General features: G+C 44.0%; 1 protein-coding gene across 1 annotated transcript in view; it reads left to right on the top strand.

Annotated features, from left to right (window-relative positions):
• The window catches only part of DNAI3 (dynein axonemal intermediate chain 3), a 2,012,519-nt gene that overhangs the window by 834,845 nt on the left and 1,161,473 nt on the right, over window positions 1–16,201 (top strand). The window contains exon 11 of the mRNA XM_069641699.1: window positions 14,102–14,191. Coding sequence (XP_069497800.1) covers window positions 14,102–14,191 — 90 coding nt within the window. The remainder of the gene's footprint in view (window positions 1–14,101; window positions 14,192–16,201) is intronic.

The raw sequence follows: 16,201 nt of genomic DNA, 5'->3' as shown, positions 1-16,201 counted from the left end.
GGGTTTTCTACCCCAGAGCGTTTCTCTGACGGACGCGTACTTCCTCTCGGGGTATTATTTCAGAGCAGAGAGTGGCGCGCTGGTTGGGGAGGTCCTTGCATTAAGCATTGGCTTTCCATGGAATATTGCAGTCTGCTAAGGTGAGATTACCATTTCATTCAAACTGTTATTGTGATAACTTAGTCACACAGCAGTAGTGTAAACAGTTAGCGTCGCCTACGAAATAAAGGGGTGGCAGATTGCAGTTTCAATGGAGCAGCAAATGCAACAGCTTATTGCAGCTATGCAAACCATGTCCTTAGAGATGCAATCTCTCAAACATGATAACGCACAATTGCGACAGCAGGTCGCTCGTGCCTTTTCGGACTCACCACCATTGAGTTTAAACACCAGCAAATTTGACGGTGACCCTCACAAACTAAAAGAGTTTCTTGATAGTTGCACAGTGCAATTTACCTTTAGACCCTGATTCTTTCCCACCGACAAAGACAAGGTCGGCTTTGTGATTTCTCACCTGGCTGGGCCTGCTTTGGCTTGGGCAACACCCTTAGTGACTTCAAACAATGTGATTTTGGACTCGTATTCAGCCTTTACCAACAGTCTGAAATCAATGTTTAGTAGACAAGAGATTACAGTATCCACACAAGAAAGATTGCTAGATCTAAAACAGGGTAGTAAAGATCTTTTGACTTATATCATGCTCTTCAAGCAGCTTTCCTTTGAGCTAGGGTGGCCTGATGACGGGTAGCTCACATTATTTAGGCGGGGGCTGTCGGACGATCTAAAAGATGAGGTAGCTAAAGTTCCCCGTCCAGCCAATCTAGCTGATATGATCACTCTTGTCATGCAAATCGATTACCGCTTACAGGAACGATCACACGAAAAGAAAAGAATTCGAGGTATACAATCCCAACTCGAGGTCCATTCCGTCACTAGTAAGCCTGTAGCTACTGAAGAACCTATGCAAATCGGGACAGTAAGAGGACCATTGTCGGCTGCTGAGAGAGAGAGAAGAAAGACCTTGGGTCTGTGCATGTATTGCGGATCCTCGTCTCATGTGTTAAGAGATTGTATCTTAGTCCCTCCCCGTCGTACTCAGGCTACGAGTTCGGGAAACTACAAAGCCCTACCGCAAGGGGAACAACGGTAGGGTCTCGTGAATCTGATTCCCCAAAGCGAGTAAATTTAAATCTGGACACTACAACTACCATTCAGAATTTGGTCGTTATTGCTGTTACTATTGTATTACCCAAACACGTTTTAGAGAGTATACCGGCACTAATAGACTGCGGAGCGGCAGGAAATTTCATGGGTGACCAGTGGGCAAATAAACACTGGATAAAGTGTATACCCAAAACTACGATCACTCCTATCCAAGGGGTCGATGGTCATCCGTTAAGCTCTGGTCCGATCCGTGAACAAACAGAACCAGTCATTTGCCAGATTGCCACACACAAGGAATCCATAGTCTTTGATTTAATCAAAGCGTCCCATTTTCCCCTCATCCTGGGTCTGCCGTGGTTAAGGAAACATAACCCTTTTATTAACTGGTCTGCTGGTACTCTTTTTCTTGGCTCAGAATTTTGTGTGGACCGTTGCTTGTCTCAAGAGTCAGTGGGTATACATATCCCAACCGAAAACTCAGGATCTCCTTCAGTTTCCACTATTAATCACTTGGAGGTTATCCCAGAATGCTATCAAAAATACCAGTCTGTGTTTTCCAATCCCGAGTTCCCTACCCTACCACCTCACAGGAGAGATGACTGTCATATAGAACTACTTCCTGATAAGCCCATTCCTTTTGGGAGAATGTATGTGCTTTCGCAGAGAGGAAAGGAAGTCCTTAAAGAATACCTTCAAGCCAATTTACAGAACAGACTCATTACCGAATCGGTTTCTCCGGCTGGAGCCTCACTCTTCTTCATTCCAAAAAAAGATACAAATGAACTGCGACCATATATTGACTATCGAGGGATCAACAAGATTACGGTGGCAGATAAATATCCTATGCCATTAATCCCGGACATCCTTGAAGCGGTTCGAGGAGCTTCGTTCTGCACAAAGTTAGACCTCCGTGGGGCTTACCATCTCATCCGTATTGCCCCTGGAGACGAATGGAAAACAGCGTTCAAAACACCATTCGGCCACTACGAATATCATGTAATGCCCTTTGGTTTAGTTAACGCTCCTGCGGTGTTCCAACGCTTTATGGACCATCTCTTCTCAGACATTCTTTTTCATTTTGTTATCATCTATTTAGATGCCATCTTAATATAATCCTCCTCCCAAGAGGAGCATATTAAACATGTAAACACTGTACTTGAACGCTTGCAGAATAATCAGCTTTATTGTAAAGCTTCCAAATGTAAATTCCATCAAAGGAAGGTGACCTATCTTGGTTTTGTGATGTCATCACAGGGTATTTCCATGGATCCAAAAAAGGTCTCCGCTGTAATCGAATGGCCAATACCAACAAACGTTAAGGAGATACGTTTTTTTGGTTTCGCCAATTTCTATAGGAAATTCATTCCTGGTTTCTCGGAAATAACTCTACCTCTTACTCAACTCCTCAAGAATAGGCGCTCGTACCTTTGAAACAAATCCACCAATCATGCATTTCAGACTCTCAAAACCATGTTCACTTCTGCTTCCATTTTGGTACCTCCAGACCAGACTAAACAATTCTTCTTAGAAACTGATGCCTCTCATCATGCACTGGGCGCGGTTCTACTACAACGCACAGATCAGGGAGATGAACGACCTGCCCCTTATCTTTCTAAGACCTTCAATGCCTCTGAACAGAACTATTCGGTACTCTAGAAGGAATTATTGGCAATAAAGAGGGCCTTTGAAGAGTGGAGACATTTGTTATTAGGCTCTTCCTTTCCCGTAGAAGTACGAACGGACCATCAAAATCTAAAGGTCCTAAAGAATGCTCACACGACTAATAGTTGACAAGCACGCTGGGCATATTTCTTTCTCCCGTATCAAATAGAATTCACCTTCCTTCCTGGAAAACAAAATATAAGGGCTGATGCGCTCTCTCGTAAAGACTCCCCCATCTCTCAGTTCAGCCCGGAACCCTTATTTCCCAAAGCCAAATTTATTGCAGTCATTACCGATTTTCTACAAGAATTAAAGACCGCGTCCACAACTAATCAGGCATTCTGCAGGGAGATTGCTTCCACTCATCCTCTCGTCCAGAATAATTCTTACTACTTTTACAAATCCCAGGTCTTGGTGCCCAACTTGGAACTACGAGAAGTATTACGGATGTGCCACGACTCTCGAGCCGCCGGTCATCGAGGGGTTCAAGGCACCTTAGATTTGGTACAATGACACTTTTGGTGGCCCAAGGTTAGCAAAGATGTGCAGGATTACGTCATGACATGCAGCGTTTGCTCCCAATCCAAGAATCCTAGGACTCCACTTCTGGGATTACTCACCCGGATGCCGATTCCAGATAAGCCTTGGCAGGTGATCTCTACTGACTTTATCGTAGATCTTCCTCCTTCACATAATAAGACCATTATAATGGTCACCATAGATTACTTGACTAAACTAGCCCATTTCACTCCCTTGAACAAACTGCCAGGTGCTGAAGGCATGGCTAAGATCTTTATCTCCGAAATCTTTTCCAGACACGGTTTACCAGACACTGTGGTTTCAGATCGAGGCCCTCAATACACATCACGATTCTGGGAAAGAGTATGCCATGTCCTGGGGATCAGAAGGGCGCTCAGTTCTGGATATCATCCGCAAACTAACGAACAGACCGAGTGCCGTAATCAAACCCTGGAAAGTTATCTTCGGTGTTTTATATCAGCTGCCCAGGATAATTGTGTGGAATTGCTACCATTCGCTGAATTTGCATATAATAATGCTCGACATTCGGCACTTCACACTAGTCCTTTCTACTGTTCTTACGGATTTCACCCATCATTTGTACCTTCTGTTGTCAGTTCCCCTTCATGTTGCCCAGGAGTAGATGGCCTCATATCTGAGATCCAGGAAGGTCATAGACTAGCTAAGAAATCCTTACAAACTGCTCAAGAAAGAGCCAAGATGATGGCCGATAGACATCGCCGAGACGTCCCACAGTTGAAACCCGGAGTTTGTTTGGTTGTCCTCTCGCTTTCTTCCCCGTCATCTGGTTCCCTCTAAGTTGTCCCCAAGGTACATTGGCTCTTTCAAAATTCAGTCATTGGTGGGTTCAGCTGCTGTCAAACTACTTCCATCCTGGTCTAGGATACATCCTGTATTCCATCTGTCTCAGATCAAGAGTGCAGTTCAAGACCGGTTTCGTCGGTCAGATAATACTCCTCCACCCCCAATTTCGACAGATACTGGACCAGAATATGAAGTTGTCAGCATCTGTGATTCCCGGTATCACAAAGGGAGATTACAGTTTCTGGTGGACTGGAAGGGCTATTCTCCAGCCAAACGGACTTGGGAACCAGCTTCAGGGGTTCACGCACCCCGACTGGTTCGGTGATTTTTTAGATTACATCCTGGGAAGCCGGGGTCCCCTCCCAGGAGAAGGGGGTATACTGTTACACATTCCAAGAATTGGACCTTATGGTCCCGGACCCGGCTCTGTGGCTCCATTCGGAGCGGTAATTCCAAGATGGTGGATAGCATTTCTAACAATTCCAAATGCAGAGTTCCAGTCTTTTCATGTTCGCCAGAAGCACAGCGTGAGGCCCACGTGACTCCTTATACTCCACAAAGTTGGTCAGTTCTTCGCGTCGCTAATGTTCTAGCTGATGCTCCGTGAGTTCGCTCCTAGATATTATTGCTCGACTCTCCCCCTGATTCTACATACCCTATCTCTAACTTACACTAACTCTGTCTATAATCTATTTCGCAGAATCTTTCCTCAGCTTCCGAAGTTTACCCGACCCAGCGTCATACTACCCATTTCTCGTAATACGACACAGTTTCTTGGTCTTAGTGCTACTGTCCCCCAGGTAAAATTCAGTTTACATCAGATCATATTCAAAGCATTCCTCCGGGTCTCGTAGACTCCCGCTCCTAGTGCATCACTTACCTTTCTATCTTTGACAGGATTCATGCTCCAACGCCCTCAGTAGCTCCCGCCTCTTAGGCTTCTCTCCAGGTATTCGAGATTCGACCGGTTCAGAGGTTAGGGCAAGATCTTAATGTTCCTTACCTTCTTATCGCCATATTCATTTTTTTCCTCCTTCTTACTCTTCTCTTTTGTCATTCTCTCCAGAAGAAGCCTTCCCGAGTTTGAACCTCCAGTACATCGGTGACGCTGTCTTCAAGTCGCATCCAAGTCCCCGGGATACACCTCCAACCAGGGTTTTCTACCCGAGAGGGTTTCTCTGACGGACGCGTACTTCCTCTCGGGGTATTATTTCCGAGCAGAGAGTGGCGCGTTGGTCAGGGAGGTCCTTGCATTCAGCATTGGCTTTCCATGGAATATTGCAGTCTGCTAAGGTGAGATTACCATTTGATTCAAACTGTTATTGTGATAACTTAGTCACACAGCAGTAGTGTTAACACCTCTTCTCAGTCCTTAAGAAGCTGGCATGTTCATTTTGTTTCTCCCTAGTGATCCTTGGACTCCTGGTCATCATTTTCTTACCAGTACATGTCAAATAGTTAGATGTGAGATATTCTGCATTTTTGTAAAGTTTGAACCTTTTAAAGTATTTTAGATTGACTGGCTTAGCAAAAATAGATATTGGCCTTATCACAAGGAGGGAGCAAAGGATGGAACATTGGAGAAGGGTCTAGAGGTACTAACGCAGGGCATTCCAAATTCTCTGAAGGTGGTCATCCCTGATCTCATAAGCGGCTTCCTCCCCCGTTTGATGCTCCCTCTGTGCACCACCCCCCCGGGGGACTATTGTACTGTGGACGCACTGCCAGGGCCTCATGGGAAAAGCCTGCCCTTAAGGCAGAACGGACGACATCCTCAGATTTGTCACAGTGTATTTATGATTACATTTTTCTAATATTTATTATCGAGTTTTTGCAGTATTAGCGTTTGAAAAAATTTACTTATTTGCATGTACTCCCTTTATGTCAAGTATATATGAAATTATATAGTGATGGATTCCTTTTTGTGTATTTATATATTGAATAGATTTGGATTAATGTATGCCATGAGGTGGTTGCCGTTTATGATAGTTATTTTAGTTCCCCTTCCTTTCATGAGTCATAGGCACACCCTAGAGGTTTTCTAGGGGTCGCACGAGAAATTGCACTCATTAGGACACTGTGGGGGTTCATCCCTTTCACCAAGGCTGCCTGCTTTCACCTGGAATATTGCCGGAAAGAGCATGCTCACAGCACTTTTGACAATCGTCTCAGTCATTATGGTGAAGCATGTACGAGCTATGGGAAATGCAGGTGGCTGGTGAATCTGCTCTGACAGCAAAGGACTCTGCTCTTCTCTCAAAAGGCCAAGATTACAGGCCAACACTTGTAATGTCATGGCCAGTACAGTATTCCAAAACAAGACGCTTCAGTATTCTCTACAGTGGCTTTGTGTAAGCATGACAAATATGTACCTTGATTTGGCAATCTGGACATTTGACAAATATTGGTATTACTGTGGCATCGTGGAATGTGGGCATATATGCCCTGTGCCTTGGGTTTCTTCCGGCTTCGTCTTCAAAAGCATGTGAAAAAAAGTATGTGCAGACATTTGAATCTGTTGTACTCATGTCATGGAACAATTATCTATTCACATTGGGGCTACTCTGCTCTGTGCTGACCTGCGGCTATTATCTACTGAAGTGTTGCAATGTTTGTCCCTGAATATGGGGAACTCTTGTGAACTAACACTGATTACTTCATGTAGTGATTTGGAAGAGGTACAGATGATCCATGTTGGTTGGTACTCAGCGGCTATTAGTCCCACTATCGGGAATTGGTTCTTCAATGTACAAACATGTTTTGGCTATTGAGCACTTCGGAATTGTCTTTAAAACCCTATCCAGTGTACATTGATCATTTTGGTCAATGACATTTCCAATAAATGTTGTAGGTGCAAATAATCCTTCTATCCTGGCTTTAAATTCGGCCTGATTTTTAAATGTGTTACTGTCAAAATGTTCCTTTAGTATGTAACATGTAGCACTAATTCCCCCGACATTTGCTTAGTGTGGAGCCCTCAACACATTGTAAAGTTGTATTTTCAATTCTGCTTATCGAGCAGTGTAGTTTAAAATGAACCCTTCACCACCCATTTTCTCAAACATAGCTGAACATTTAAATCCAATACAATCCAATCAACCGTGACCAATATTGCAGGCCCAGTGTGCTCCAATGGTGATCACTTGTAACACATTCCCTAGATATTTTTTGGGGAGAATGGGAATCCCTTACATAATATTGACCTGATACAATCTATCTAATTTCAATTTACGTTAATGTCCCCATGTGCTTTAACTTCTACGCTCTAACTCCAGGAAAACTGGGGGGTTTATTTTAGAATGTCTGCAGTGCTGACTGATATGCCTGGCTCAGTGCTTTGGATTGCACTATGCCCTACTACATTTCTTTAACATTTCTTGGGGAAAACCCTAAACCCAAATACATATCTGTTTAAATCCCATTCAATTATACCCATGTTATCTGGTGTTAAATAATACAAGTACTCAAAAGAAATCAACACCAGATAATAAAATGGTATAAGATGAAACACTGTGATTAAAGTGGTGTATTCTGACAAAACATTCATGTTAATAGTTTTTTTTAGATTCCATCAAAGTTGGAAATGGAGAAGTTATCCAGACCATTCCATAGAGGATATTTTTGTTCGGAACTGTTTTGTATTTCCAAGGGGCATTGTTTGAAAACCCCCACTATGGCCTAGTATCCCAGGAGGCAGCAGGGGATTTAAAGTAGGCTTTGGAAAGCCATCTGGGAAGATCAATTTAGGAGAACCTTACTGTAAAGTGGCATATTCTGCCTAAGTCATTGCTTTATCTTACTCAGGTCTTAGATGATCATTAACAATAGAAATAAAGTACATTTAAAATATAAACCAGGCATGGTCTTTCCTGTTCATGCAGATCCATAATATGACAAGCCACTTTTTTAATACTGAATGTGCTAGTTGTTAATGCCGGTGCCCATTAAAAAGTCAGATTAACTCAATTTACATAGGGGCATGACCCAAGGCAACTGAGGGAATCTCATTTTCCTGTGCACATGTTTGTATCATGCACTCAGGCAAGCAAGACATGCGGAAACACATTGACTGTGTGCCATCCATTGACTGCGTTCCTTCAGGGCACCCTTCATGAGAGGTTCAGGAGGTCTAATGACCATCTAGAGGGTCCCCACAGGGGTTGATAGGGCACTCATAGATTGAACGCCCTGCCTACGGTCTCTTCATCTCTCCCAAAGGCAAGTCTACAGCACCCAGGCAAGCCTTGTCAATGTTGCAGGAGCTGTGTTGACAGTATTTGAGCAAGGCCATCACCCCCACACTAACAAAGGGGTGTGATCACCGGCCCCTCTCTGAACATATTGGTCACATTCTTGAACATGGCACCTTGGCTTGGGAACACTGTTTAGGTAAAAGGATGCAGTGGCCGATTGCACCTGGCACAGCTCTTATGCTCATGATCTCTCGCACACCGGACTGTGCATTCTGTTAGCTCATCCAGTAATCACTTTCTGTGTTTAATTAATTCAGAAGTATTGCCTAGTTAGTCATGACTTCAACTTAATAATATCAACTGATCTGTTAATTCTTTCCTATTATACAGTAAGTGATGTGGGTGATATACTACAAACCATCAGCGATTGTGGTAATGGGCAGTAACCCTATATTTACAATTCTCTTAGAAGGTGTTTGCATTGGGAACTGCGCATGCACACATCCATCTTTACCCTAAGAGCCTGATAAAATGATTTGTTAAGAAAGGGAAAATTATCTCTGGACAATCTTTGGAATCCACTAGAGGACTGATGTAGCGACAATTCTATCCTTTCATCCAAATCTGATGGCTGTCCAAATCAGTTAATATGGGTTAATGGTCTAAACATTTTAATGTTAGGGTTAGTGTGGTGAAAAGTGAGATCTGTGGTCATTCATATGTGCTTAAAGTCCTTGTTGATTAAATGCCGGAACCCTAACTGGTGTGATGTGTCCCCTTGCTGTTTGTAATAGCAGTATTTTGACATAGTACAATAGAAATGTGCCAGACCCTCTGTCATGGAGTGATAGATAACCTTCTATCGGAAAAATGATTTACATGGTGATTCTTGGTTTTGATAATGTGCTTTGCTCAGTTAGACAAGTGCAACATTATTATTATGACTAAAATGTATATTGGGAGTGATTGTAAGAAATTAACATTGTACATAATTAAATGTCCTGGTTTACAATGTTAGTGAAATAACATTATTTCCTTTTTTGTTTGCTTAGTATCTACTTTTGAATGCAAACATAGCTCCGACTGCCAAGATATTCGTTTTTCTTCTTGTTGCGCAGCTATATGAACCGGCTGGGGTGGCTCTAACAAAGATTTCATCTGACAACAGATCTTCCACCCACACAGATAGAGAGAGTGAGACAGAGAGTGAGACATAGAGTGAGTCAGATCAAAGAGAGAGTGCTAGATCAGTGTGTGATATGCTGAGTACAGCTAATATACTATACAATTTCCCACCTATCATAGGTTTTCTTTCGATTGAATTTAGTCTCACTCTTGAGGTACTCAGGACCATGAACTCATTGACAAATCTTTTACAGTAAGACTTAAAACTTAAAGAATTGCTTTCCTGATGTAGCTGTCATGCATCATACCGGGCACTTACCTTGGCGTCCATGTGGCTGCGTCGGCAGTGGTGTTATTGTCCAAGGATTTCTCTTAGCTCTCTTTCAGCCCATCCCAAGAGGGTGAGGGAGCATCTCTACACTGTTGCTCCCACAGCTTGCTCTTCTGCTTTCAAGATGGCACCAGGCTTTCAGGCGCAGGGGAATCAAGCCAGCTGCATAAAGCCAGTAAGGTGAATGGCACTGGTGCGTCTCAATGTTGATTACTGACGCTCCCTTGTGTTTTTCTGTAGTCTCTCCTCTCCTGACTCTGTATTCTTTCCTCCTGGTTCATGTATTCCTGTTTCCTTCTTTTTTCTTGTGCAGTCCTGCTGACCTCTATAACTTGCATTTTGTGGATCCCTTTGCTGCACATCACTATTCCTGCCAAGATATTGTTATGAAGGAAAAGGACGCGGCCCCTTTAAGGGGAAAGAGACTGTGGCCAGAAAGGGGAGCCAGGCGAGGAGGGGAAAGGGAAGGGAGAAGGGAGGGACAAGTCAGTAAGTGTATGAGTAATAAAGAGGTTGGAAGCAAGAAACCGTTGTCCATGTGCTTCATGAATGGATGCGTGAGTAACCCATAACAACTGGTGACGAGCCAAGGCCCACGCCCCGCCATCTCGAGGTGGAGACGCAGATTGGGTGGAAGATCGCTGCCCACCTGAGCTCAGCGAGTCCCATGCTGCAGCCGGAGGAGGAAGACAGCACTGGAGGAGAAACAGCCGACGTGACCAGTGGAGGTGGTCGACACCCGCAGCACAGCCCGCGGTGAGGAGAACTACTGGAGGACTTGAAAGGCTGAAGGAGGAAGCCAACTTGTGGACTGTTCGTGGACGCGAGAAGGCTAAATGAGGCAGCCGACGCGAAGCTCTGGCAGATCGAGGACTTGAGTGAAACCTGAAAGAGTGTACGGCATCGGCAGGGAGGACCATCGCCTGCGAGTGGAGTGCAACGCTGCAACGAACATCCACGGTAAGGAGCACCGTGGCTGAGGGGAAGGAGTGCAAAGGTGTATGAAAGAGTTGATGTACAAGCAGCCAAAATAGAAAATCCCAAAATATCAGACACATTGGCCGTCATCACCACCACCCCACAAGGCTAGAGCAGATTCCCCAGCACAACACCTAGTCAGCAAATATGGAATACCAACCGTCAGACCCCACCAGAGAGACAATGTTATAGGTGTGGTTTTGAATTTCCTCACAAGGGCCAATGCCAAGCTATTGGACAAAGGTGCATGAGGTGTGACCAGTAAAACCACGTCCAAATCATGTGCCGAGAGAAAACACCACTGATACCCACATACAGGCCACCTCCACAGCCGACTCCCAACAGGAGATATGACCCACCGAAACCACTCAACCCGCGCCCGTACCCAGAGAGAGACAGCTGGAGTTCCCATCAAGCCAGAAACATGACAACATGCTCTGCACATCCAGTGTTCATAAGGGCCATAGAAAATGTGAATATCGACCCATCGGGCAGACTTCATGAGACACCAGAGTACCTCTTCCGCGCGCCACCAAATCAGGTAGAATACCAAAGATGTGCACAAGAATACACCACGGGTGACCCGTACGAAAAACCCCCACCAGAGGAAGAATCGCCAGTAACATAGCCTTACTATGAATGCGACAGATATAGCAGAGAATACATCAGGCTGATATATGACACCTCAGGTGACAGTGCAGCGCCCACAGTGCAGCGCCCAAAGTTACAGTTCAGATGGGGGGGAACACACATCCCATTCCTCATTGATACAGGGGCCACCATGAACGTCATGAACGAAAGAGCATACCACACCATTGCAGGCATCTATCCTCTACAGCCGTCCCAGGCTTGCATCTTCCAGTGGGGAGCAACAGTCCCTCTGCAATCGAAGGGCCAATTCTGCTGTGATCTTGTACACAGAGGACGATGCATACCCGCCATAATTCATGTCATACACAGCCCTGTGACAGGGAGAGATCTTCTCAACTACAAAACGGCCACCGACCTGGCCCTCATCAACATACAATATGACCACTCTGAGATGGTACAAGCGGGAGCTGGACATTGACAAATTAAAAGTTGCATTCCCGGAACTGTTCAAGGGTGTGGGAATGCTAAGAGACACTGTCATCAGACTTCACATCGACCCGGCAGTGAGACTCGTACCACAACCCCTCAGAGAATTGGGATCCACTTACAAGCACAGGTGACACACGAGCTACAGCTCCTCCTCGAAAACGACATAATCGAGAGAGTCGACAGACCCACTCCATGGGTGTCCGCTCTAGTAGTGGTACCCAAATCCTACGGACGCTTACGCCTCTGTGAGGACATGCAGATTCCCAACACCGCAATCCAGAGCAGAGACACCCAGGACCAAACATTGAAGATATGCTGATAAGACTCAACCAGGCTACCCGGTTCTCCAAGCTGGATCTGAACCAAGGGTATCACCAGCGAGTCATCGATCCGGCCTCAAAACCCATAACGACCTTCACAACACACAAAGATTGTTCTGCTACAAATGGCTCAATTTTGGGATATCATCCGGGTCGGAGATATTTCAAGAAACCATACGCAGGTTGATCACCCCTGCCACGAATGCCTTCAACTACAACGATGACATTTTAGTGTTTGTCGTCACCCAAGATCAGCACGATGACGCTTTACGGCAGGTATGCAACATCCTACACGAAGCCAGCCTCACCCTCAATGGACCAAAATGCACCATCAATAAACGGAGCCTATGTTTTTCCAGCCACATATTCTCTAATCAAGGGATCAGGGCCGACCCCAACAAGATCAGTGCCATCGTGAACCTAGAGGCCTTGAGCGACATAGCAGAACTACGCTCCTTCCTAGGAATGGCAGGACACTGCGCCCAGCAACTCCTTAAAAAGGACTTTACTTTCGAATGGGACGAACACTGCCAGAAGGCCTTCAACACCATCAAGCAAGAACTGGCCAGCAACTGCCAGTTGGCCTATTTCAACACCAACTGGAACACTGAGATCACCGTCGACGCCAGCCCCGTGGGGCTAGGGGCCATAGTTGCCCAGACTGATCCACACAATAAAACCGATACAAAGGTGGTTGCCTATGCCAGCAGAGCACTTTCCACCATCGAGCAAGCGTACTCCCAGGCGGAATCCGAAAGTCTAACCGCTGTCTGGGCGTAAGAGAAGTTCCACCATTTCATCATTGAACTGACATTTGTCCTCATCACAGACCATCAGGCACTCCTCTCCCTATTTGGGAACCCCAAAACCAAGATGCCCCCGCTCATTGAACAATTTACAAGGTCCCGAATTCCATCTGCCGGAAGGGTTTTCCTTTGGCTGCCGCTCTTGGTTGTCATATGCCTCCTGGTGTTTCTATTCCAGAGACAGTGCAGCTTCTCATAGAGACAGGCCGTATCTCTTCAAGGAACAACATCAGAAGACTCGGGTACATCCAATCGGTGACAGGAGCATGTTGTGATAAATTAATAAAAAGTTGTCTTTATTCTTCCCAACCTCCCGTTGTTCTGGGTTAAATTTCTTTAGGGCCCATGGTGTAGAAACCTTTGCCATGCCTGACATCACCCTGTCCTGCCACAGCCCGGGTGACATCAGGGGCAGGTGGAGCTTCCTATTCCACCCAGCTCAAGTACAACCCTGATGCTACCTTGAGTATACACGCATCGAGGTATCATCAGGAAGGCTGACAAGAGGTTGGCCATGTCCATTAAGCTTATACACTTTTCTTGTCTTCTCCCATGACCTGTTCACTTAAAATTAATTGGGCATGGTGGAGTTTGAGCTACTGAGGCGGGACTGTTTATATATTTTTCATTCTACATGGAAGTTCTCCATATGCACCTTTATAGTGGAACTTGAAAATAAGTATTCAAAGGTATAATAATTTTCTTAAATACGCTAACGTTTGCTTCAACATAACGTATTAATGAAATTATCTAAGCAAACCATTTCCCTTTAAAATAGTCATAAAGTTAAAGCATATGGTGATATGATCTCAAAAGCCTTGTGGTGTATATCTTAAGAAATCATTTGTTTGATGGCAATACTCATTCAACTATCATACACTGTATTTCAATGCTATAAAATACTATTCAGTACAACTTCCAATAAAGACAAACAAACATTGCAACTAAATCAACTCTTTTACTTCTACAGCCCTGCTGATGGCTACATGTATTAAACCACATATTTTACATGTTTGTTTATGGCTCTATAATATTCTCCATCGTTGGACCACTGATCTTATTATATATTTGTTTGTATTTTGTAATATTTCTCTTTAGTTGATGCTAGAATGCCCAGAGGAAATCTGCTGCTTTCAATTCTGTCCAACGGATTCCAATATTATAGCTGGAGGCTGCATTAATGGACAGGTGCGTGGACATTTCCATCACAAATTTGTGTTTGATTCAAGCGATGCAACTTCATGATGTAAAAAGCCTTGAAGTGTGACAACTGCATTACTAATGCAGAAAAGAATGATGGATGTTAATGCCTAATTACCTGCCTGCAAAACTCTTATCACTCTTACTCCAATTCATCCTTGCCTTAGTCCTTACTTGGCGAGCAGTGTTTCTCCTTTGACGGGCCCTAAAACTTCCCATAAGAAAACAATACCCCATTTACCATGAGGATCCCCTGCCTTCACTTGTTGTTCCTGTAGCTCCCCAAGTAACATAAAGCCTGGTTGATTAACAGCGTATACTGTGTATTGGGGGAGGGATGCAAGATTGAGACGAATACCATTTTGACGGGATGTAACAGTGATTACCATATGAGTAATTTAACATTAGACACATGTCCATTGCTCCTTATCTCAGTCCTTTCTTACAGCAGAATCTGAATCTGATGAATCTGAATCTGAAAAAGCTGAATCAATATACTCAACCAGAATACCACACTGTGGTATAATGTCAAGAATTTTGAATATGGCACATAAGGGGTTTGAAGGATGCTGAAAATGGTTACCTTGCATAGAGAAAGAATGATGCATGAGACAGACCTTATATGAGAAAATACTTGCATGAGCTAATAAAGATGTTTTAAGGACTCACGGTGTGCCTTGTCCTTTACACACATCAATTGCACTTAGACTTCAAAGAACACAGCCAACTAGAAGACACTGGAATCATTGAAGTATTGAAAAACATATATTTAGGTTAAACCGAAGAAGACAGGAAATCTTAATTTGCAGCTCATTATGACAAAAGAATGCAGAGAGCATAGCAACATTGCAGATATCTTTAAGTGATACCCCTCATAACTCACAGCACTGCCCAGGATGCTGATATTCTGTGGGTAGATGTTCCATGATGCCCCTTTCGAACCAGCCCTTGTGTGATCTTTCTGGTTGGCTATTCTTATCCAGTAATTAAAAATAGTTACATATGGCTTCATTCACTTGTTGACTGGCCTTAAGGAGAGATGCAGGCTTCTGGAATCCGCCCATCCTTTCAACATAGACCCTAGAAGCACACACTGGGTTGAGTTAGTAAGATGGACTGTCATTATTTGTCACGCCAGAGAAAATGTAAGCAAAATGATATCTTGCTGTATGTGTAACAACGTCATAACATTGGAATTTCTATCAAGATAGGATACACCACTATTCAATACAAAACATCTTACAATACAATGGATCTACTTACAATGATTTTAATTCATGACTTACTGGGCTGAGCCAGACGTTACGAGCAAGATTTTTGCTGATAACTAGTTGATTGGGACTGTTTCCAGTTGCTTAAAATTCCTTGCCTTCAGGGCCTCCTTGTCTAAAGGGAGATCTCACTGTGGTACTAGCTTTCTTTGCCATAGCCTCTTCAACACCAAGCTCACATCAGCTACAGCCACTGGGGGGTAACCAACCTCCCTACTTCGTGGGAAACTATATACTGTAACAAACCAAAGGAAGGTATAGTAGTGAGTGTCAGTTATTATTGCCTCATCAATTTACCAGGGATAGACCTAACATCTACCATCGGTATATCCATAAGATTTCTCAATTTTATTACAAAATAATTACTTGTACTTACACAGAATATTATAGCATACAGCACTAAAATTCATGCTTGAAAACTGACCATAAAGTCTACAAACATGTACATGATTACCCAAGAATACAAAAAACCGCAATGGACATCATTTTTTCCAGTATCTCAATGATCTGGTTGACACTTGTGTGCGATTACTATACACAATTCGGACACTGTGTTTATAGCCAAACTTGTACAAGTTTCTGTCCTTGTGAGGCCTAAAGCTGCTGGACATTCATCAGGAGCATAGTCCTCTTGTGTGTATAAAAACATGCCTGGACGCTATTTGCAACCTTCAATCACCCTGGTCTTGTTGAGGATCCCCACTGGGATAAAGACACATCATTTAAG

Source organism: Ambystoma mexicanum, chromosome 1q, assembly GCF_040938575.1.
Source record: "Ambystoma mexicanum isolate Mex_15411 chromosome 1q, UKY_AmexF1_1, whole genome shotgun sequence".
Taxonomy (NCBI): Eukaryota; Metazoa; Chordata; class Amphibia; order Caudata; family Ambystomatidae; genus Ambystoma; species Ambystoma mexicanum.
Note: the sequence above shows the minus strand (reverse complement) of the source record. Positions and strands in the feature narration are given on the sequence as shown.